The sequence below is a fragment of the Empidonax traillii genome, unplaced genomic scaffold (genome assembly GCF_003031625.1).
Source record: "Empidonax traillii isolate 1590-97213 ecotype Southwest subspecies unplaced genomic scaffold, ASM303162v1 scaffold405:size801240, whole genome shotgun sequence".
NCBI lineage: Eukaryota > Metazoa > Chordata > Aves > Passeriformes > Tyrannidae > Empidonax > Empidonax traillii.
The window spans coordinates 98,889-121,403 of record NW_020955598.1 but is presented as its reverse complement, the minus strand read 5'-3'; the positions used below and the strand labels follow the sequence as shown (position 1 = coordinate 121,403).

General features: G+C 44.6%; 1 protein-coding gene across 6 annotated transcripts in view; it reads right to left on the bottom strand.

Annotated features, from left to right (window-relative positions):
• The window catches only part of LOC114062413 (calcium-activated potassium channel subunit beta-2), a 98,368-nt gene that overhangs the window by 14,712 nt on the left and 61,141 nt on the right, over positions 1–22,515 (bottom strand). For 4 of the 6 annotated variants that reach the window (XM_027893778.1, XM_027893780.1, XM_027893777.1 and 1 more), the window contains exon 2: positions 1,719–1,829. The exons of 1 other annotated variant lie outside the window; for it this stretch is intronic. In XM_027893778.1, coding sequence (XP_027749579.1) covers positions 1,719–1,774 — 56 coding nt within the window. In that variant the 5' untranslated portion in view covers positions 1,775–1,829. Of the gene's footprint in view, positions 1–1,718; positions 1,830–22,515 lie in introns of those variants that run through there. One more of the 6 variants, XM_027893781.1, reaches the window with a different exon arrangement.

Here is a 22,515-nt window from a genome sequence, read left to right as displayed (position 1 = left end):
CTCCTGCATTTCATTAATCGCTCCCAAGGTCCAAACAATTCCTTCTGTATGGCTCTACAGCACCGCTTGGGAAATAAACCCACCCGGAGGCTTGACAAGGCACCTGAATCTACCACGGCTGATGTGTAGGCATAGAGATACTGCTCCCTGCTCCCTGTTTCTGCAGGCAGGCAGGGATGAGCTCTGCCAAGGGTTTAGGCTGACCAAATGCCAATGAACCCTGTTTAGCACAGCCCTCAGCCCAGGTTAATCAGCCCCACTGCGAGGCACGGTGAGAGTCAAAGGCAGTGCTGATGAGGAGCACTTGGCTTCCAGCCAGCCCAAAGTGTGGGCAGATATCTCCTCCAAGTGTCTAACCTTGGACCATGACAGTGTTTTAATGCAGGAGAACATTAGCCTGGGGAAAATTCAATTAAAGAAGAGACTTGCAGAAATATAGGAGGCAATTAGATAACCAGCTCCAACTGGAAGTTCGTGGAAGCCTGCTTCCAAGCTGGCCTTTTGGTCTTCAGAATATCTGTTTGGGATCAGATGATCCAGAGAGCTGAAAACTGTGCAGCCTTTGCAGAAAAGTTCAGCAAATGGACCAATTCTCCAAAGAATCTCAGGGTCCTGAGGGCAGCTCTGCTGCTTGAATTCAGGAGCTCATTTTCCCAAGCAGATGCCAGCAGTAATGTCTCATTAGAATAACTGAAGAGTGTGTTTTGCTAATTGGCACTGTAGATGCATTGATATCTGCTTTTGTTTCACTGGAGCCTGATTTTTTGGGATTGTGTGTAATAGTGAATGCAAGAGGAACTGAAGGAGAGGAGGGAAGGGGCAAAGGAAAGAAAAGAAAGGCAAATGTGTCCTTGTGACAAGACAAGCTGTCCAGCAAATCCCACTATAAAGGAGAGAGATTTTGGAAGGATGAGTCTGAGCATTACTGACAATTGTTCTTTCATCAATGATATTTAACTTCTTTCATTCCCAGGGGAGCACTGCCTTTGTCTGTGCACTTCAAACCTCTCCTTGCCTTTCCTTCTTTTTTGTGTATTTCCCTGCTCCTCTGGGAGATCAGTAACTCATTTATTGCTGTCTCCTTCAGCCTGTTCCCTCCAGCAACACCACTTAAGTGGGCTGATGAGCTACCAGTTCACTTTCAAGCAGCTTAGCATCCTCCAGCTACTGTGCAATCGTCTCGCATGTGTCTGCATAACCAGAAAACATCTCTGACAGCTGGATGCATCAGCCAGGTGTGTAAAAGCCATGTGGGGCAATGATCTGGCTGGGGGGCAGGAGGCACTGCGTGTGTGTGCTGTCTGGAGAGGGTGCAGGAGCGGTGTGGCCAATGGCTGGAAGCAGGAAGGACACCTGCAAAAAGCATGAAGGCTTCACAGGGCTTGGAACTGGGACTGCAGACCTAGGGCTGGGGATTAGTGTGTGTGTGTGTGCTGCCCTCAGAGATGGTCATGGTGTGCTGCTGATGTGTGAGAACAGGGAAAACTTTGGCCATGGCTATGGCCTTGCCCCTCCGCCCTATGCTGGCATGGCAAGTTAATCCTGGCACTCACTGGCTGATCCCTTGCTCAGTGGAGCAGCAGCCAGGGTTGTGAGGCACAGGATGGACACCCTTTGCATCCCTCCTCCTTCTCCAGTGCCACCACTGGGGAAGAGCCACGGGCCGCACTCCTGAAGATTCAAACCCGTAAGAGACAATCAGCACAGGTGCCGTTTACCTTTTCTCATCATGTCTGTAAGATGTAGAGCTCCGGCCACTGGTCCAAATAAACATTTTAGAGGGTTGCCCAGTGTTGGCTCTGCTCGCTGCAGTGGGACGATGGAAGGACCTGGGGGGAAGAGGGATAATTTTTGTCACTGCCCATCCAACGTGGCAGACCACGTAACACCCAGCGTGCCAAATCCCCCGTGGCCATGCCCAGTGTGCTCTGAAGATGGACTGTTTTTTTTTAACTCAAGGTGAGATGTAAACTAATGGGGATGAGAGATCAGCATGTGAGAATGGAGAATAAATCCCATTAGCCCCACTGTTAAAAGGTGAGGCTGGCTAATCGGGCTTAGCTGTGCTCCACACTGCAAAGGATTCACACAGTGGGCAAGAAATCATCAGGAGTTTAAGAAAAGGTAGTAGCTGCATCCAGTGTTCTTATGGCAGTATTTCTGGGGAAGAAAATGGCTATTTTTAAAGCACATACACACTCATTACAGGGTTTTGGTTGTTCTGCAGCTCTCAGTAAGGTGAGGCTCTCAGGGAAGGCGTCTGAATGAGGTACAAATATGGGATGTAAATGCAGCATTCTGTGGAAATGTGACTGATGTGACAAAGATGTCTTTTCCCATGGAGAAATTACTATCCTGAGGCCATTTGGCCAGACCAGTTAGATCTCTGCCCAGGGGCATCTTTGTTTCACTGCAGGGTGTGACACCTACTGCCCTCTCTCAGGGTCTCAGGCCATATTGGACTCGCTTTTGAGGCTGTGGCTCCCCTCATAGCCTCTCCTAATCTCCTCCTGGTTTTAGTGAGGCTCAGTTAAAATCTCCATTTCTGAGAACTAGGCCCTTCCTGTGAGGGCTGTGTTTTGCATTATTTCACAGCATAGCACTTTGTGGTTTTAATGTATTCAGATAAAAGCTTAAGGAAAAAAAAATATTCCAGATATCAAATACTTCAGTGCTGAAGTTTTTTATACACTGGGGGCCATTCTTTAACTCACTGAAAAATAAACCTGATGGTTGATGCTGTCAGCAGAGAAGGCACATGATCTGAAGAAGTCTGTAATGTCACTATCTACATAATCATGCAAAGGGCTAATTTCAATATTTGCATAGTGGAGAACCAGGAGAATACTTAAATACTGTAGAGGTGGCTGCAGGGGAAGACTGACATGGATGGGAGCCAAAATCCATCTGTATGCAGACAGGCTGATGGGTGCCAAGGGACTGGGCTTTCCAACTGGAATCAGCCCAGGGCCCCATCTCAGGATCCCTGGTGCAGCCCCACGCCAAACTCACACCCCAGTTGGGCAGCTGGCTGGGCCAAAATAGTGGCCCTGTCACCTCTTCCCTGCTGGGATCCTGCTGCCATGCTCAGAAATGCTGTCTTGGGACTGGGATTTACTTAAAATAAGAAGTGGAAATATTTAACAAAGCTTTTGTACTGCATTTGTGAGCAGCAAATTGGACCAGAAAATGGTCCAAAAGAAGGGAGGAGAAAGGGGGAGAATCTCCCCCAGCCCATTCTCTGACTCTGTGGTAATCACTGCAGCCTGAGAGCCAAAAAGACTCTTCTTTCCTTACGAGTGTAGTTAAGTATTGGGGAATAAACAAGATAAAGCACTTGCTCTCTGAAATAGCATAGTTTAGAAGGTGAAGTAGCTAAGGATCTAACCAGTATAGCCAATGACTAAATATTTTCACGGTGATATTGGTCAGAAATGTCAGTGGTAAGATCTTGTGTCTAATCCTCACTCTGGTAGGTAAGATTTGCACCCACATTACCCAAGGCAGCACCACAGTGACCACCCAGCTGGTGTTTCTGCACAGAGACACACAGGAGGGCTCAGAGCAACTACCCAAGGGCCTGGAGACCAGATTAGATGCTGGACTGAGTCTGTCCCAGGTTGAGTCCCTCAATGCTGCAAAATAAAATTACATACTTGCAACTGCACCCTCCAGTCACACACGAACGGCACGACAGGAAAGCCTGGCTGGTTGTGCTGCCACACTCTGAGTGGTCCCAGAGCCATCAGAAGATGGTGATGAATGCTATTAGAGAGTCTGTTCTTAATTAAGCAAAACTTGGACACATGTTAGAGATGATCATCAGCTTCTGCCACCTGTCTGAGCCTACAGGGACACCTGGGCAAGACTGCCTGGGCAGGGAGGCAGATTTGTAATGTCCAGAGCAAATTGCTGGAGCACTGCTGGGGTGAGAGGTGGGTGAGAGGGATCTGTCCCACTGAGGGGATGCCAGAGGAGAAAAAGGGATGTCTCTCTTCCCACTAAGTTGGAGTGACTTCAGACTCCCTTATATTGCCAGTGCCCTGGAGCAGTCCATATGTGACAACATTAATGCTGCCTGCTTCATTAGTTGGGCAATCCAAGCTAACTACCACTATTTAACACACAATTGCACACCTAATTTTGTGTAAAATTGTAACACTGATGACATCATAGCAGCTAATCCAGGGGTCAGATGTAAGCGACTAAAGCCTATGGTTCTTTAGGCAGGGGTTAGATGAAAGGTAAGAATCTTTTGTGGACCAGTTACAACACAAACTCCCCAAGGCCCACCTTGGAAGACTTTTGGAGGACATGTAACTTACACAGTTGCAACCCACATGACCATGTCCTGCCCCACCAGGCCAGTTAACAAACTTCCATGCTTTTCTCCTCCCCTGGGTTAGTCTCAGGGCAGGTTTGTAAATCTTTATTCTTCCCTGCCCCCTCTCTCTTTTCTGAGAAAACAAAAAGCACTACTTTTTTTTTTTTTTCTTTTTTTTTTTTTTTTTTTTTTTTTTTTTTTTTTTTTTTTTTCTTTTTTTTTTTTTTCTTTTTTCCATTGCCTCTCCGAGTCAGCTGCTGGCAACTTATTTTTATCATGCAACAAGTAATCAGCCTGGGAAACTCATTACTGCAGGATGTCAGCCTCACATTCAGAGCCTACTGTGCTGTTGCTTGAACAGACGGAGCATCTCAAGTCATGACAATACCTGTTAAACACAGAATCGAGGAGATGCTTCAAGCTGCTTTTTGACTATCAGGAATCTGTGGGGGGGATATTCCTATAGGGCAGGTTATCCATAAACTCCTGTGCTTGATGTGACTTTTGTTAGAGTTGGAACTCTGGGATTTCTCCCCGACTTTGCCCAAACATATCTGTCTCCTTCGCTATTTACCCATGTGGCAACAACACAACTGTCTCTTGCCATGGTTACCACAGACACAGGAGAACAAGCTCTGGTTTTTACAAAACACACCTCATTCTTCATGTTCGGGGCTATTCTGAATAAATACAGAAGGTTAAAGAGAGAAACATAGAGTAAAAAGTGCACAGTGTCCTACAAATCCATGGGCCTGCAATGATGTCACAGCCTGCCCATGGCTGACCCCCTCCTCTCATCCCCTGCTCTCGTCCTCCTCTTGAACATTACCTTCTGCTGGATCTCATGGAAGCCAATAGAAAACCTGACAAGCTTTCCTCTTTTCCAGCTATAGAAAGATCAAGACTTGAGATAGTTCTTATAAGATTAGAATTGTTCTGCCCTGTCCTAAGGAGTCCACCCAAGACCAACTGCCTGAGAGAACTTCAGTGCGAAGAAAACATGCCAGGACAGGATTTGCTTCCATTTTCTCCAAAAAAGGATGTAATTCTGAGGGTGAATTGCAGGATCCCTTAGCTGGTACCTTGGGAACGGTGTTATGCGCTCTGTAGTCCTTGCTTTCACCCTGAGCTGGCTGTTCTCCTTCCTCAGGTTTTGGTTTTTGCCACAATTAGTATGAAAAATCCCTCACCTCTAGGTCACCACACCTGTGAACAGCCATAGAGGGATACTGCAGAGCATGTTTCTATATGGAAAGCTGGGTTTTATAGATATGTTTGTTGGTAATTGCCTCTGTCTATGTTTCTGTTAATCACAGGGTTTCTGAGACCTTGGAGAACCATTTACGGCACCAAACTAATGAGCTTTGCTCCCCTTATGGCATTTCATTTCCCGGACAGTGTGGCCACTGTAAAAAGAGAAGCACTTGCATTAATTTTACCTCATAAAAGACACCCTGAGTCATCAAAAGGCAACAAAAGCATTCACCTAAAGATATAATCACTGACCACATCAGCTTGGTCTGAATACACCCACATCCAGCACTGTCTGTGCTGACAAGTGCTCTGGATGCTGAAAGCTTCCCAGCCAGGGGATTCATTTGAACCCCAAGGCAGCTCTCTGTGAACCCCAGAGTTTGTCCTGCTAGTCCACTTACAAACCTTTCCCAGTGCCACCACACAGCTGCCTGTGCCTGTTCATGGACAGACAGACCAGCTGTTGTTGAGGAATGGGAGATATTTGATCTCTCTCATGATTGGATAGACCTTTTTTTTGGAGTGGTCCCACCCACCATCACCCATGGGATAAGGAAGAGACTGAAACCAAGCATGAAAGGCAGCCTGCAAGGAGATGGTGGCTCACTTTGAGGTGAATTCACTGAGTATGGACAATTAGACTTTAAGTCCCAATAGGTCTTAAGTATGTCTATGTCTGATGATAGCATGTTCTCCTATGGTTTTGATGAGCCAGGAAACAGAGAGAAGTATTGTGTGATGAAGGATAGGAAAGTAAATGAAGTGGTCTGCTGTATTTCTGATGTAAAGTGTAGCCTGACTGTGGGGTAATCTGGCATTTAGTGCCTTAGAGCATGGTACAATCTCCCAGGCAGAGTGGTGGAGGTAACTGCTGTTCAAAGGCAATCCTGTCTGATTCAGGAGTTGATCCAGGGGAGTTTTCCAGTCCTGGTACTGACAGAATGAAAGAGCTGGACCCAGGGCCCTTGTCTGCATCCAAAATGGAAGGACAGCAAGCACGGACCAACAAGAACAGCAATAAGCTGACTCACAAAAGAAATGCATCTGCATTAGCAGAAGACAGTCACCACTTAGGGAACATTTAAGGCTCTGGCAGCAGCAGCTCTAAATTGTGTAGCAGCAACAGCAATATCAAATGGTGTATTTCTGCCTCGTGACTGGACTCTGCTTCTCCCCAGGCTGATGGGCCCAGTGCAGGACAGAGGGACATAAATTACTGTCCTTGTTGCAGCATCTCAGGAGCTCCAGCTGCACTAACTGACTAATCCAACTGGCAAATGACCTTGAATTTGGGGTTCCTAATTATGGCAAGGGGAAAGTGGACAATGGGCAGCTGGTGTTAATGTACTGACAAGAGTTTAGGAGGACTGATGGCTAATGATGCTTCATTAATGATTCACCTCTATTTCTGACCCTTCTCCTAAATCTCCCTAGAACTCAGAGATGAGAGCTGAGCTCTCCATCTAGATTTTTAGTGGAATGAGGGAGACATCCTGGACAAAGTGTGATCTTGCTGAGCTCCCATGTCACAAGCATGTCTGGGACATTTCCTGTCCAAAGGTAGACAATGGGGCTGCCAGTGAAAACGAAAGCTGTGTGTAAAACACAATGGTGGCATTTGTTTTTTTTTTCAAAGGCAAAATTTCTTTAAATGTGAAGTCATCCTTCACAATTGTTAATTCCCTCTCCCCAGCATATAGAGGAGTAGCAGAAATAGTCAGAAAGGCTGAGGTATCTGTATCTCCCTGCTACATGACAATACGCAGTATGTTCACACTTCACAATTAAATATTCCAATGTAACCTCTGAAGCTTCCAGGTTTCCATTTCATGATGTTTTTCATTCCAGTGCTGACTTTCTGTGTTTTTAAAAAGCTTTCAACCCTTGCCATTTAATGATGCCTTTCATCTCTAGGCTTCCCCTTCCCCAAGAGCTACCTTCCTATTATGAGTCTAAACAGCCCACCCAGCATGGCTGTAGACTTTATAGTCTTTATTCTTCCTGATCTTTTTAACTTTACCTTCTTTCTCAAATTTTCTTTTATTTTTTTTTTAATTTTTTTATTTATTTCCTCCCCTCTCTCCCTCCCAGTGCCTCTTCCTATATGTTACTGTCCCAGTGACAGCTCGTTTCACTCACCTTGGCCACACTGAGATAGTCTTAATTATTCTGATTTAGTTGATTGAAAAAGCGACTTTTAAAAGAAATTCCCGTGTCTCCAGGTCAGCTACAAAGGAGGGAGCTACTATCTGTCACTGAATGAGAGGCACAGCTTCTTTGGTGACCTTCTGATTGCCTTGGGGCAGTCTGACACTATGGTCTCAGCTTCCTCATCTCTACAAGGGCTGTGCTGGTCCCACTGCTGCAGCTGGCAGAGGACACTTCCAGGCCATCTCCAGGTAGCAGAGCACCCAGGGGAAGAGCCAGCCCTTATTACCATCCTCATGTTTTGGTGCTGGCGAGTTTGCAATCCAAGCACGAGGCAATGACTCCCTTGGCATGTTGCAGTCACGGGGATCAACATTTGTGAGGAGCAGCTGAGGATAATTGTCCCCTTTGCCTGTCAGGATTCTGCAAACGTTTTTAGCTTTCTGTGCTGAATTTGAATTTACGGAGCAAGTGACACATTGGACAAGCACTTTATTCATCATCTCAGCTGCTCTCTGGCTTCGGAGAAGGGCACAAAGTGGCATAAAATGGGCTGGCTCTGGGAGGGGGTGCAGCAGTGGCAAGTCGAGGGTCACTCCCTTGCAATTCCTATCCAATTGAGCCAAGAGAGTTTTATAGGGAGATCTGCTCTGACAAAGACCAGGTAGTATGGAGAAGGATCCTGGGGGTAAGGATGAAGGCAGTGAAAGTGCTGCAGTACCTCACTTGGTGCTCTCCTTTAAATCTTAGTGCAATTCTCTACCTTTGCAGAGGGATATATCACCTTGGGTACTGCACTGCACCAGAAGAGCTATATGGCCCTGGACCAGGCTGGCTGGCTAAGAGCATGTGGGTGGCAGTGAAGATGCTCTGTGGTTAGTGGTCATGCCATGATAAACCAGTGGGAAATGGAGAGGGAGGGAGAGAAAGGAGATGAGGTGGAGACATGGCTTCTCTGCTCCCAGGGAGGTGTTTCTAGCTCTAGCTCCATGCTGAGATCAGTCTCTTGGATGGCCATCAGGAGAGAATGACCTTCTCTCCAGCTGAGATTTTGTGGGTACCTACTTGATTAAATCTTAGACAAGGCTCTTTTGGACACTAACAATACTATTTTTAAGAACAATTGGTTCCACTGTGGGATTGGACACACAAGAAGTAGCTTCTTACTCAAGTGCTATGCCCCTGCACCACTGTCATCTCAGGGACCTGGGATTTACCCCACAAATTGTGAAGCAATAGGGTGTTGGCCCTGCTGTTGTACAGGTGATGGACAGAGGCACAGAGGCTGCTGAGACTTGGTCAAAGGCTCCCAGGATGTCTGGGGTGGTTGTAGTGGAAAAAACAGCCTGAAAAGTGGTGGACAACCACCATTCCACACAGTGAGGAGGGATGAGAGCCAACACACGTACAGATTCCCATGTCAGAGAGCAAAGGCAGAGCCTTGCTTTGTGGCTGTGCCAAGTCCCATCCGTGGGGACACCTCGTCCAGCTTTGTGCAACTGTGCCTCAGCTTTACACCCCTCCAGAGAAGACCTAATCTGAGAAGAACATGGCTTTTAAGTATCCCTGAAGAGAGAGCTTAATTTCAGTGCTAAAATCCTGGTGGTGTGTTTGCGGGTGGGAGCACACGGACAGGAAGGGTGATGTGCTTCTGGGGACACGGAGGACACCAGCAGCTTTTAGGGAAGCCACGAAGGAGAAATGGATTGCAGGAGTGATGTGGTTTGGGAGAGAGGTGAGGGCAGAGAAAGATAAACAGACACAAAGCAGCACCCAGAGGAAAAACACAAAACAGGCAGGGCAGATACAGCAGGAGTAGCTTTTCTTGAGCAGGTCAATCATCTTTTATCTCCTTTGAGTCAGTCCCTCTGCCATCGAGAGCACCATTCGGAACAAAGCAAAGGCAGAGGCGAGCTAAAACTACTGCCCAGCGGGAAGTGAATGCTCTGGCACTATTTATTTTTGAGTCTGCATTTGGATTAGCTGTAAAGAGCTATGTGGATAAGCGAGCAGGCAATTACAGCTGGGACGTGCTGCTCATGAATGGAAACAGCTCCAATCTGCTCAGGACATATTGAAATTCTAATTCAGTTAGATTCCTTTAGTTACAGCGCTCATCACGGACACTAAAAGAGATGGGATTAGAAAATAAATACAACTCTTATGTTGCCTTTGGTCTGCCTTCTCTGCTCCCCTTTCCCTCCTCCCCTCCCCAGTTTTAGCTGTTGTTTGACTTTATTTTCTGTGGCAAAATACAGCACTCTGCATTTAGACCTCTTGTTAATTTTTATGAGGGTCTGGCAGAGTGCAGCTGGCTGGACATGTGAGCTCCTAATGGGTGGGCAGTCAGCACCAACACGAAACCACTGCTGAGGTTTCACATGTCACATCTTACTAAAGGTCATGACCATGACCGTGTTAAAACTGCGAAGGGACAAGTGTGACACAGAGAGGCTGAGCAAGGACATGCTTTGCAAAAAGCTCGTCCCTGGCTTCACCCCTGGTTCAGACAAGTGCTCCAACCCACACTGCTCCCCCAGTAAGCAGGTTGGCTCTCTGCTCTGGGTATTGGTGTAAAGCTACTTCACCACTGCAGGCAGCTGCTTTTGCACCATGTTCGTGCAGACCAGTTCGTAAAAGATCTGATCCAAAACAGTGACCAGGGAAGAGGACCTGGAGTTGCCCTTCCAACATGAACTGGAAATTCAAACAAGTTATTTAACTGTGCTGGTTTAGCTTCCCTGGCTGTCAGTGAACAATGCTGTATTAAATCTGCTGGCATATGCAAGGAATAGATTGTTGAGATCTAAATGTCAGAGGCTGCTGGATTGGAGGATCGAGAGGAGCACGAGCTTGGGTCTCCAGCTGGCTGGCACTTATGTTCCATTACCACTGGTCTCTGGGACCTGCTTGAGGATCTCTGGATGCAGAGGGATGTCTGCAGATAGGCTGTGAATAGTCCTGCCACATCAGCTTAGAAACCTGGTTATGACAGACACTGAGTAGAAATTACTTGTCTCCTTTGAAACTAAGGAAAGAGCTCGATAGGAAAAGACAGATATAATACCACAATACTACTGATACCGAGTCATGGAGCTGTGAAATAAACAACTGTCTGGTAAGAGCATACATCCAGTTTAGTTCTCATGAGCATCTTTCCTCTTTGTCTTATTACAAAAGGGTAAATTTTGCATCATAAGCACTCTGTGGTGGTTTGTCATCTTTTCAGAACACAGACTTCACCATCTGTAGCCCTCTTAGTTGAATATGATCAATTGCTGTGTCAAATTCACAAAGCAAAATTTTGTGCCCAAGGGCTGTAGAAAAGCTCCAGACATATTTTTTTCCCCCTGCATACATTTTGTGTAATTTTCACAGAATTTAATATTCTTAGTGTCCTTATTTTTTCAGACTTAATTCTGCAGGTGCAGCTGCCTAGTGGCTCGTGCGTTTAAGTCATGTGCAACATGGCCACTGCTCTGCGGACCTTTGAACTCGTGCATGTGTCCTCTGGAGCTCCCTGTTTGCTGTGCCTGATTGCTTTTTGCTGATTAGTGGCGAGGAACTCTTGTTTTAACAATGAGCTCAATATTAAGATATGAACTGAATGGAAGGGATTTCTCTCCATTGATTAGTTCTGCTATTCACAGCAAAATAGAACAGCTGGGTGGGAATAGTGTGGTAGTAATATTTCTAACGACCCCTAAACATAGCATAGCAAACTAATGCTCACCAGCTGGGGACTCCTGCTGATACATGACAAGATATCTTTTGTAATAGTCTGTGGAGTGAGGGTAAGAATGTCCAAGTCACATACTAGGGACAGAAGTCAACTGGCTGATTAGAAAAACAATGCAAAATCCTAATTCCTACAGGGAAGGTGCCCCAGAGGATCATTTCCTCTGCAAGAGGGCAAGAAGAAAGCCTTTCTAATGGAGTCCTTCATGGTTAGGACACAGATCAAACCCAGTCAAAACGAGCAAGGCTGGGAGAAAGTTAGAAATTAAGTGGGTCACATGAAGGCAGAGTGTTAGAAAGACAGGGAACACAACACAGAGAGTGGTGATGTGCCCACACAACAAAGAGTAGGAACAGCTGCATATTGCAGCAAGGTAGTAATGCAATGCACGGAAGAAGTGGTGTGAGGTGAGTGAGGAATTTGGTGAGTGGAAGAGTTGACTGACTACTGAGATGAGGCTGATGCACTCAGGTTAATGCAGTGCTGCATCAGGTTAATAGGTCAGAAATCAGTGTTAGCACTAAAGCACCTGCTTTGCAGATGAGTTCAGTGCACGATGCACTGGACAATGCAGACCCTTAGAAAAACAATAGCTCAAGAGTTCATGAATCTCTTAATAGATGTGTTCTTGTAATACACTTTTTAGCATAAAACCAATTTTTCTTGAGAGTCAGGAAAAAAGATAATGAGAAAGAACAAAGGCAAAGTCTCCCTGAGAACAGTGTACATATGCCCTCTATGCAGTTTTGAACCAATAAAGAGAACAAAATCTCTGCTGTCCTCTGAGAGCCTGAACAGTGAAGGGGCCATGTCCGTGAAACAAAAACACAAAGTATTTTTGGTCTCATAACTGGTCTGAAATTAAAACAATGGTAGGAGCAGGCACAGATACTTCCATTCCTCAGATGGCAATAATCTATATTAATTACTGCAAGTGTCCAGCTTCGAACAATGTCACTGCAGTGCTATTACTGTTGAAGAGTATTGAGTTTCCAAGGAAGTGAATGTCTTTTTCTCTCCCTAATCATGATTACTTGGCTTAGTACTTGGGCTAAGCTTTTATTTAACCAAGATAAATGGATATTTCCAAAATCAGCGAGTTAACACTATGCATCACATTATTACTCTCTTCCCAGTTTTCTTGCCTTGAGTGCTATTTTATTCAGCTGCTAACCACAAGTAACAATAGGAATAGGAATGAGGAGCTGTGCAGGATCCTATATGGATTAAAGAAAAAAAAAATTAATCCAGTTTTGACCACTTTGTCCTATTCTGTATTAGCATTTTCCCTTGATTGTTATGCAACATTATTTTTTTGTTTAATTTCACTTCCTTGAAACATGAGTGTCCACACCACATTTTTTGCAGACACCACCAGCCTATCTGACTAATATTTTCTGGTTCCTATTTGAAATCCTTATTTATCATTTAAGTTATGTGCCAGTACTGTAGGTTAACATTCAGAAGAGCAGATGGGGAATTAGAGACAAAACTTCTGTCAGTGATAACGGGACTTCCATGCTTCATTTCCCCCAGGGCACAGTGAATGTTTTCCTTTTCAACAGTGCTGGGTAAAACTGCCTTGAGGAACTGGTGGCAGCAAAGCTGTGAGCTGGCAACACACTGAAGTTGTCAGGCTGCAGGAAATAGATTTTGGGTTGCTGGGCCATTTGTGGTAAGTTATTTTGCATTAGCCCCTGGAAGATACCCATCTCAGTACTGAAATTCTGGTGCAAAATACTGAGTGAGAATTGCCTTTCTGTGGGAGTGAGTCAGAGATCTGGCACTGGACGGCTTCTCCTACACAGGTGGGTTCCTCTGACCACCCCACTGAACAACTGTCCAGCTTTGGTGACCAGGGCAGGCTGCAGATCCAGGAGGAGTCCTAACTCAGGCCTCAAAATCTTTTCCAAATCCCGTTGTTTCAGCACCATCCTGATTCCTCTTGCTGCTGGGGAGAACTGCAAGGCTGTGCACGGGTAGATTAATGTGGGTGGGTGGCTTCCCACCCACATCCCACACCCTGACACCGTGGCGGTATCCAGGACATGACGCATGTCCATGTGTGTGGATGTGTGAGGCCCCAAAGTGGGAAGTGGCTCATCTGCTGTAGGCTCAAAACTCCTCACCATCAAGGAATGACAGTCAGGTGAACATCCCATCTCTGTCTTGGGGACACTCTGAAGCTGGAGGGCCCTGTGGCACCTCCCTGGGATTGATCATCCCCACGTGCTGCTGGCTTTGTTCCGGGCTGTGCTGCTGATGCCGTCCAGCTGCCACCCAGCAGTTGCTGAATGACAGGAACTATCAAGATCAAGACAGAATTCACCGTCCTGACACACCAAATGTCACATGAGAGATTAAAAGCAAATTCTGGCTGCTAAAATGTGCGCTGGAGACACATGGGAGACCTGCCCAGACAGTAAAAGCTTGCCTCTACTCTGGAGTGCCAGGCAGATGGGATTTGTTCAAATAATTATCACAGATACAGCCTGCACCATCTCACCTTCCTTGGTCTTTGTTTTTAAGGTGGACATCATTTAGCCAGCTCCCAACCACCTTCTTCCAAACAACAAAAGGTTTTTACTAAGCATTTGGTACTGCCATTCATGAAATAAGCCAATAGATGGTAAAAATCACACCATGTGTATTATGTCTGTATTCTCAGCTCTTTAGTGCAGTTTAACAATTACACATTAATTTTCACCCATTTTAATGCTTTTATGAAAGTTCTTCCTGCCTCCATCTCTCCTAAAAATCCCTTAGCCCCAGTAATTATGAGAGTTACGTTCGAATCAAAATACAGAAAATCTGTGTTTTCACATTGACCTTGAAATCCAGAAGACCATTTCTATTATAAAGGTGCTTTACAGCAGAGCTTGTGGTTGAGGAGGCTGCCATAGTAAGAAAAGCCAAAAATGTTTCTCATAGGTAGATATTCTCAGGACACTATCTTGCTCCTAAAACCTGGTATTCAAATTCTTCCACTTACCTCCTTTTAAAAAAATATACCTGTAGGAAAACTTGTGAAGGTAGAAGGTAATTCCATACTCATGACTTGAGCTGTCTCAATTGTAACATGTGTGCCTCCCTCTGTAAAACAGTGTAGTAGGTAAATAAAAGCTGGTAGTCCTCTTCCTAATGTGTTCAGAGGGTTATTCTCCCCTATTGATTTCATAGTAGTAATTCAGTTACAGGAAATATTATCAGAGGCTTCTGTAATAGGGGCTGCATTTGTATTGGATAAGGCGTAAGATTTAACTTTCACCCCCACTTACTCCTTTTCCTTACACTGGAACTGCTTTATTTTTTTTAATTTCTTCTTTTAAAGCTGCTGTACAAGCAATGAAGTCTGTCATTTAAATGCTCTTTGATATGGACTTCAGAAGAGCCCAGGTTCTTGATTCTCTCCTTATTTACATCAGTGAGGCCAGCAGCTGAATGCAGAAGCAAGCAAAGGGTAGGGCAATGCCACAGAACCCGTCAGCACCACAGCAAAGGCATTTCTTCAGTTTGCAATGGTCCCTTGGGAAATCCTAACAGCTGCACTAATGCTGGATGTAATTGAAGAAATGTGCTCCTTAAACTGGCAGGCAGTTCAGTATTTAAACATAAACCCTGCCGAAAGAATGTTTAAAAGCTCAATTTTGACCTTCATGCAAACAAACAAACAAACAAAAAAAGAGATTTTTTTTTCCAGTATCTGTACAGATTTAAAAAATGATGGGGAAAGTTTTATCCAACAGTAACTTTTTTTATTTCTTCATGCTTTTTGTATTTATTTTTCCCTTTTTGCCACAATGGAAATTCAATCAAAGTCAAGGATTTTATCGCCTTTCCTCTCAAATGCCTGAATCAGATGCTTAAAATGTAACACCAGCAGCACTGTGAGCAGTTGATTAAAAAAATCAACCTTTTGGTCTATAACCTAGAGAAATACCTTTTCCTTTTTTTCTTATCCTGGTGGAGTCATTTGCTATCAGAACACGTTGTGACCTGAAGTGATCTGCTATTGGTACCTTACAGGTTTTGGAAAATGTTGCTACTGGAGTATTTAATTTACCAGAGCTCTCCCCAGTCTGACCAGTCTGCTGGTGCAAAGTTCTGGGCTCGCAGCAGAAGCTCTGCTATCAAATGCATTTGGCAACTGGGAATCAGCAATTTGCTTCCTCTCACTCAGGTGCAGAGAAAAGCAAAGTTTAATTATTCTGGAAAGGGAAAAGCTGGCGTGGAACAAGAATGACTATCACCTTTCCAGCTTTCCTTTATGCCCCTGGGAATTTTAGTTTTTGTCTGTCACCCCCTCAAAAAGAGTGACTTCCCTAACCCTGGGAGTGCCCTTGCCCCCCCCTTTCCACCCCTCTCTGAGGGAGCATCTCCCCAAATGTTATTTTGACAGTACTTGGAAGAGTGCCAGCAGTTACCATAAGTAATTGACACCATTTCCTAAGGCTCTGTCTTTTCACTTCTACGGAAAACATGGAGCTGATCTAGGAGCACCTAATTTGGGAGCTGTAACTCAATCACGGTGAAAGGCGGCACTGGAAGACCACCTGTGGATTTCAGCAGATCAGATCCCCCGTAGTTAAACTGAATGTCATCACACTGTACTCAGCTGCTGATTCCAGGTTTGCTAATTTGTAAAACAACGTGAAGAAGATGCTGCAGTTGGGAGCAGAGCAGCTGAATTATAGGTACTTAAGCAGCACTGTAGGGATATGAATTCTGTTTATTGCACAAACCTGCCTCTATAATTAATAGAAATAGTACCATTCCCTTGCTCTGTTTTCATTAATTCAGACTGATAGCTTTGGAAGACCAGAATGGATTAGGAAACACATTCTGGAAGAACAAGAGAGAACTAGAGGACTTCCTTGGTTTTTCAGTATCGCTCCAGATCTCCTTCTTCAGTGTGCAAGGAACAAAATCACCAGCAATGCTCTGTGTGTACCAGACCATCTGCCACCATAATTGTAGCTTTGTTTTACTTTTCCCTGTTTCTGGGAGGAGGGATTCAAACTTCCCTAGCTGCCTGCCTGAACTGAACATTTATGAAATACACTTCAAAACCTTGAGAAACAGCCATAGTAGTCATCCAAAACCTTCTTAAACTCCAACAGCCCTCTAAGACCAATGCCAGCAGCTCTCAATAAAAACTGGCTGCAGGGTTTACCTATCAAGCTGTGAACAATCTGAACAACCATGTCTCCTTTAGCAGGAATTTTATAGGCCTCTCCCCCTCTCTTAGGAGGTGTAAACACATCAAGATTTAACACTGTGCTTTATTTATCTCAGTGGTATAGCATGTTATCATTCCCACAGAAGCACTGGTGATACTTTATCGTGGTGGAGAGGAGGGCACTGCATGAAGCAGAGCTGATACACGAGCTGGCTTAGCCATGGCCAGTGACAGCTGAAATATAGCACAGGCTTCAGTCTGGGCAATACCTCATTATTTTGGATGCTTTGGGGACTGGAAGCAAGGGGTGTCCAGGAATGAGCATGAAAATCAGACAGCTACACAGAGGGCAGTGGCCTTCACCTCTCCGGGTGGAAAGCTCTGCCCCCAGCCCTGTCCCTCTCGAGGTCTGAGGCACAGGAATAGACGTGTCAGACATGACTTATTTTCCCCCTGATTCATTGAAAAAACATTAATCTTAATAGCTTTCTAACATGAAGTACATACCGACCACTGAACTGCTCCAAGGAGGGCCCTTTATTGATGTGACTCCTTAGCCAAATGTAATGCAATTAAATGATTGGATTTCATTACGTATATTGACATGGTGTCAGTGACAATTTCCATTCTCTCTATTATTTCTATAAATAAAGTCATCTGCCATAATTAGAAAATATGAACGTGCTAAGACCTCCATTAATTCTTCTCCATATTAATCTAAGAGCTGGGCAGATGTTTATTAATACCTTGTTACACTGAGTTCATCAGCTGTTACCAAGAATAGAAAGATTGAGACCTGATCCCATGCTGAAGGTTAAATAAGACCAGATCTGGCCAAATCTTAGCTTCTGATTGACTTTTTGACAATATCTTGGTTTTTTTTTTTTATCAAAATGCTTTTTAAACCTTTAGCCCACCTCTCTCTATCTTCCCCTGAGTGTCCTTTGGGCTCTGTACGAGACTCAGTGGCATTCACTGCCCCCAGCATTGTGTTCAGCAGTCCTCTAGCCTCATCCTCATGTCTGGTGTGATCTCTGTGGAGCTGAATTACATCAGTCTGTGCCTGGCCCTCTACTTCGCCCACCCTGGAAAGTATTTTAGGAGCTGTGGTGCCAGGTGAAAGCCCAGGTCCAGCCCATTCGGTGCTGAGCACCTCCTGATGGGTGCTTGGGGATGGGTGTGAGGAACAGCAGGTATGGGTGGACCTGCACGAAGCTGCAAGGTGGGCTGTGACCAGCCTGTGGGACCTCGTGGACCCTCCTGGTATCCTGTGTTTGGCAGGTTTAAGACGTGGTCTAACCTCTGTTCCAAGCCATCTCCCATTGGCACCTTCACTGGGTCTTTTGCCAAGAACTTCTACAATTTATTTATGTTTCTCTGTTTCTTTTAAATATTGTGCTTTACAATCTGAGGTCACTCCCAATCTACTTCTCCTTTCCTATTTGTCTGTTTTCTGCCTCTTCCCAGGTGGGATGAGCTGGGATGAGCCAACCTGGGATGAGCCAATGCTGCTTCACATCAGATATTCTCAGTAACAATGCACAAATATGTCTGTTTTACTGCATTGGGACTGCAATGGAACCTCTCTCCTGATTCTAGGAAAAGTTTAAATCTTTCTGATAAACCTGATGAACTTCTGAAGGACTTGGCCTCCCAGGCTAAACCATTTTATTTTTCAGCTGGTAATTACTGTAATTTTTTGCAAGCTCTTAACACTAGAGTGGATGAGATGAAATTGTACGTCTTGTGACTTCTCCCCGGAAAACCAGGCTGTTGCCATTCCTCAGCTTAAAGCCAAATAAAGCATGGCTGTTCACAACTGGGATTTACTTTGCAGGATAAGATGTAATGCACTGAGGATAAGATGTAATGCACTGAATTGGGTGAACCCGCCTTTAATTTTTTTTTGTCTGAGCCACACCTGAAATGAACCTAGAGTATTTTGTGAATTATTCTGTTCTGGCAATAGCCTTTCTTTACTTTTTCTGTACCCAGCATGGAGCAGCTGGGGCTCCTGGATTTCACCAGGCCTTGAAGAAGATTTGAAATAATAATTTCAAGATTTCACTGGAGGATAGAAATGACCCAGAACCTACCATATAGTCATCATCTAAAATCCTGAACTGATGAACTAGATGATATGTACTTTGAAAGACTGGTGGTGGTGGCTGGCCCAGGCACACCCTACCCCATCTGACCTCATCTCATGGCAGCTTCAGAGACAACCCAAGCAGATTAAAATGGCTCAGCAAAACACAAACAGAGTTCATGTCAAAACTTCTCTAGACCTCAAAAAAAAAAGAACATGGGTGCAAAATTAGGCTGTCCAGCTACGAAAAACATGTATGCAGGTACCCATGCTACTCCTTTACTCTCCCCTAGGTAGATTTCATTAACAGTGCTCAGGTCTCATTTTGTACAAAGTCTTTAAAAATTCATATACGTATAAAAAAAATTGAATAAAATCCAGTGGAGCTTCCACCACTACCCATCCCTTGCCCATCTCCTTTGAGCTGGATGTTGCTTGTCTCTTTTCTTGTCTGACACCTCTGAAATGATCACTTACTTTTTGCATCCTCATTCCCTTTCTTGGAACTGCCTTTGCAGAAATGCACACAAACAGCTATGTGGGTCAGCATTTCAATCAGTTTTAAATTGTACATTCCTATTTCCTGTACCTGTACTTATTTATTATTATTTGTATTGAATCTTTGCCTGAGTGTTTGCATTGATTCTGATAACTCTGTGGGTTGCTTATCTGTACAAATAGATCAATAGCTTTTGGACTGCACTTTCTGAAGGAATAGACTAAAGAGACTTGCTTCAAACTTGAAAGCTGCTGCACTGAATTTATTATTACAGCAAACTATTACAAATGCATGATCCACAAAATTACTTCACTCCCATGCTAAAGGAAGTGGATTTTGTACCTTTGTACATTTGTATCTAAACAGTTGCCCATCTTACACCTCCTTTTCTCACTACAAGCACCCTCAGTTCCTCAAGGGAAAGGACATTACTGATTTTACAGTGACATTCTTTCCAGAGTTGGCAGGGTTGGGTTAATTGCTGCTCCCAGCAGGCCAGAGCATGTGGATCAACCTAAACTCCTCCAAGAGACTAATCTGAAGGGAGAATCTCATAGGAATCAATCTCCCATCTGACATGAGAAATGTTCCCTTCTCTTAAACTGCAGTAAAACAAACCCTGTGCTAATCTGACCTGAATTAAAATCAGGCACAAAATTAAGACTAATTTCTATTTCTAGCTTGTTCAAGTAGAGACCTCTCTGCCCTGTCTTTCTCCGAACCGATTTTGGGCTAAGTGAAAAAACACAGCTCCACAAAATCTTTGTGTGAAGGCACCAGGAATGCAGCAAGATAATAGTACAGCCAGATAAGGGGGATTAAGATTACTTCTGGGCTTTTTTTAAGAAATAAGAGGTGAAAAAGTTAATGGAACGCTCAACTGGGAGACATTGCTGAGACCTGCAAAAACTAATAAACCAAGGTAGCTGCGTGGCCAGACTTTTCCATGTACATCGCAGCCTGCTGAATTCCACATGGATTATAGCATGGAAAGCTGCCCAACAGGAAAGGACTGGGGTTACTGTTTGACAACTGGCTGAACACGAGTCAGAGTGTTCCCAGATGGCCAAAAAGGCGAGTGGTATCCCAGCTTGTATCAGCAATAGAGTGGCCAGCATGACTAGGGAAGGAATTCTTCCCCTGTATCAGCACTGGTGAACCCACACCTCAAATTCTGTGCTTAGTTTTGGGCCCCTCACTATGTGTGTCCAGAGAAAAGCAACAGAACTGGGGAAGGATCTGGAGCTCAAGTTTGTTGAGGAGCAGCTGAGGGAACTAGGGTTATTTAGCTTGGAGAAAAGGAGGCTCAGGAGTGAAGTTATTGCTCTCTACAACTACCTGAAAAGAGGTTGTGGCCAGGTATTCTAACCCAAGTAATAAGCAAGAGGCCAAGAGGAAATGGCTTCAAACTGTGCTAGGGGAGGTTTAGAATGGATACTGGGAAAAAAAACCTCTGCAACAAAGTGGTTTTCAAGCCCTGGAACAGGTTGCCCAGGGAAGCGGTTGAGTCATCATCCTTGGAGGGATTTGAAAGATCATGTAGATCAAGACACATGTGTCATGTAGGGACATGGTTTAGTGGTGGACTTGGCAATGCTGGGTTAATACTTGGACTTGATGATCTTAAAAGTCTTTTCCAATCTAAATGATTCTATGATTCTATATTGAGAATTTGCTTGTATTGTTGTGGAAATTAGATGTTACTTCCATCGCCATGGTGAGTTTGAGTGGAATATTCTGTAGAGACAAAAAGAGCCCCTGACAATCCAAATCCAGTGGATGCCTGATCTGGCTTGTGTTGAATCTGATGAAGTATTTCTATTGTACTTAATGGACACTGGCCTCAGCCTCAAAAGAGCGCACTTCAGATTGAACTTCTCTGCCTTTGCAGCGATCTTATTAAATTTGCAGAGTTGGTATTAGATTTGCTCAGTGGTATGAGAACATTACTATTCAGTTCAATTACTTTTTCAGTTAATAATATATTCTTTTCTACAGGGGTTTTTCTTTCTTAAGTCCCTTTTCCCTCTTTGCCTTTAGCTGCTTTGAGAACTCATTCTCCCTGTCTACCACATGCTGTTATCTGGCAGGGTTAACCAGCTCTCGTCCACTTCTCATACGAGTGCTCTGTATGCTAAACTGTACTTTTGTCCCTTAGGCAAGTTGTCCCATTTTTATTGGTGGAACCAAAGCAAGAAGAGCCTCATGGACTATGAGGAACCCTAAATCAAAACAGGTTCTTGACTGCAAGCTCTTCCAGGTCAAAGCTCAGCACGAACTTCTGGGAAAGCCCTCTTCATGCCTGAGCCTTTTCTGTCCAACATAAAGGTACACTTTGTGACCCCATTCCCAATGAAACAGATCTCTGGGATCCAAACTGTATTATATTATTTGTAGTATTTACACCTGTAATACCAGCAGCATGCTAAGGGCTTTGAAGAGATCTTGGAAGACAAAGTCCCTGCCTAAAGAGCTTAATATTCATATTTTATTCAAAATATAAAAATATACATACTCTGAGTCTGTAAAATACCGGATTAAAAAGGCTTTTCTCCTTAAATTAGCTCGCAGAAAGCTAACCCCCTGAAGGGAGTGAAGGAGGCAGCTGGGGAGGGAAGGGAGCCAGCACTACCGAGCACAAAGCGACTCTCAGCTGCCTCATCCGGAGATGCACTTTCAGCCTCAGCTTGGGGTCCTTATGGACTCTTTTATCCCTGGGAGCCCAGCTGGGATCACAGAGGGGCAGATCCACTGTGCCCCACCTGTATGTGTTCTTGTGCAGAAGCGATTCCCAGTCCCGCTCCATCTGGGGTGGGGGAACCAGGGGCCATGAGGTGGAAATGTAGCCTTTGGATCTGCCTGTTCAAATGGCAGCTCTTGCACAAAATCAGACTGCTCTTCCTTTTTGTCAGAAGTCAAGGGTGTTTCCCAGTTTCTCAGCTCTGATTGCTGTGCACAGATCGCGCTCTTCCCAATATTTTGACACAACACAATTGTCTGCTATTTCTAGGTGTGACACATCACAGTGCCATAATTCTAAATAAAAACACATTAAATTACTTAAGAACAAAGGAAACCTCTTTAATAGCACATAAAGAAATCTTTTGGAAAATATTATACTTCTGCATCAGTGAGGTTTAGCGTCAGTGGGATACTTCTGCCATAAAGGACAATAGTGCCCGTGAAATGGAGCTCTGGAGTGCTCAGGAAGGGAACAGGGAATGCAGCTAACACACTTTTGAGCAGAGAAAGGCAGACCCACCACTACATGTTGACAGTAGAG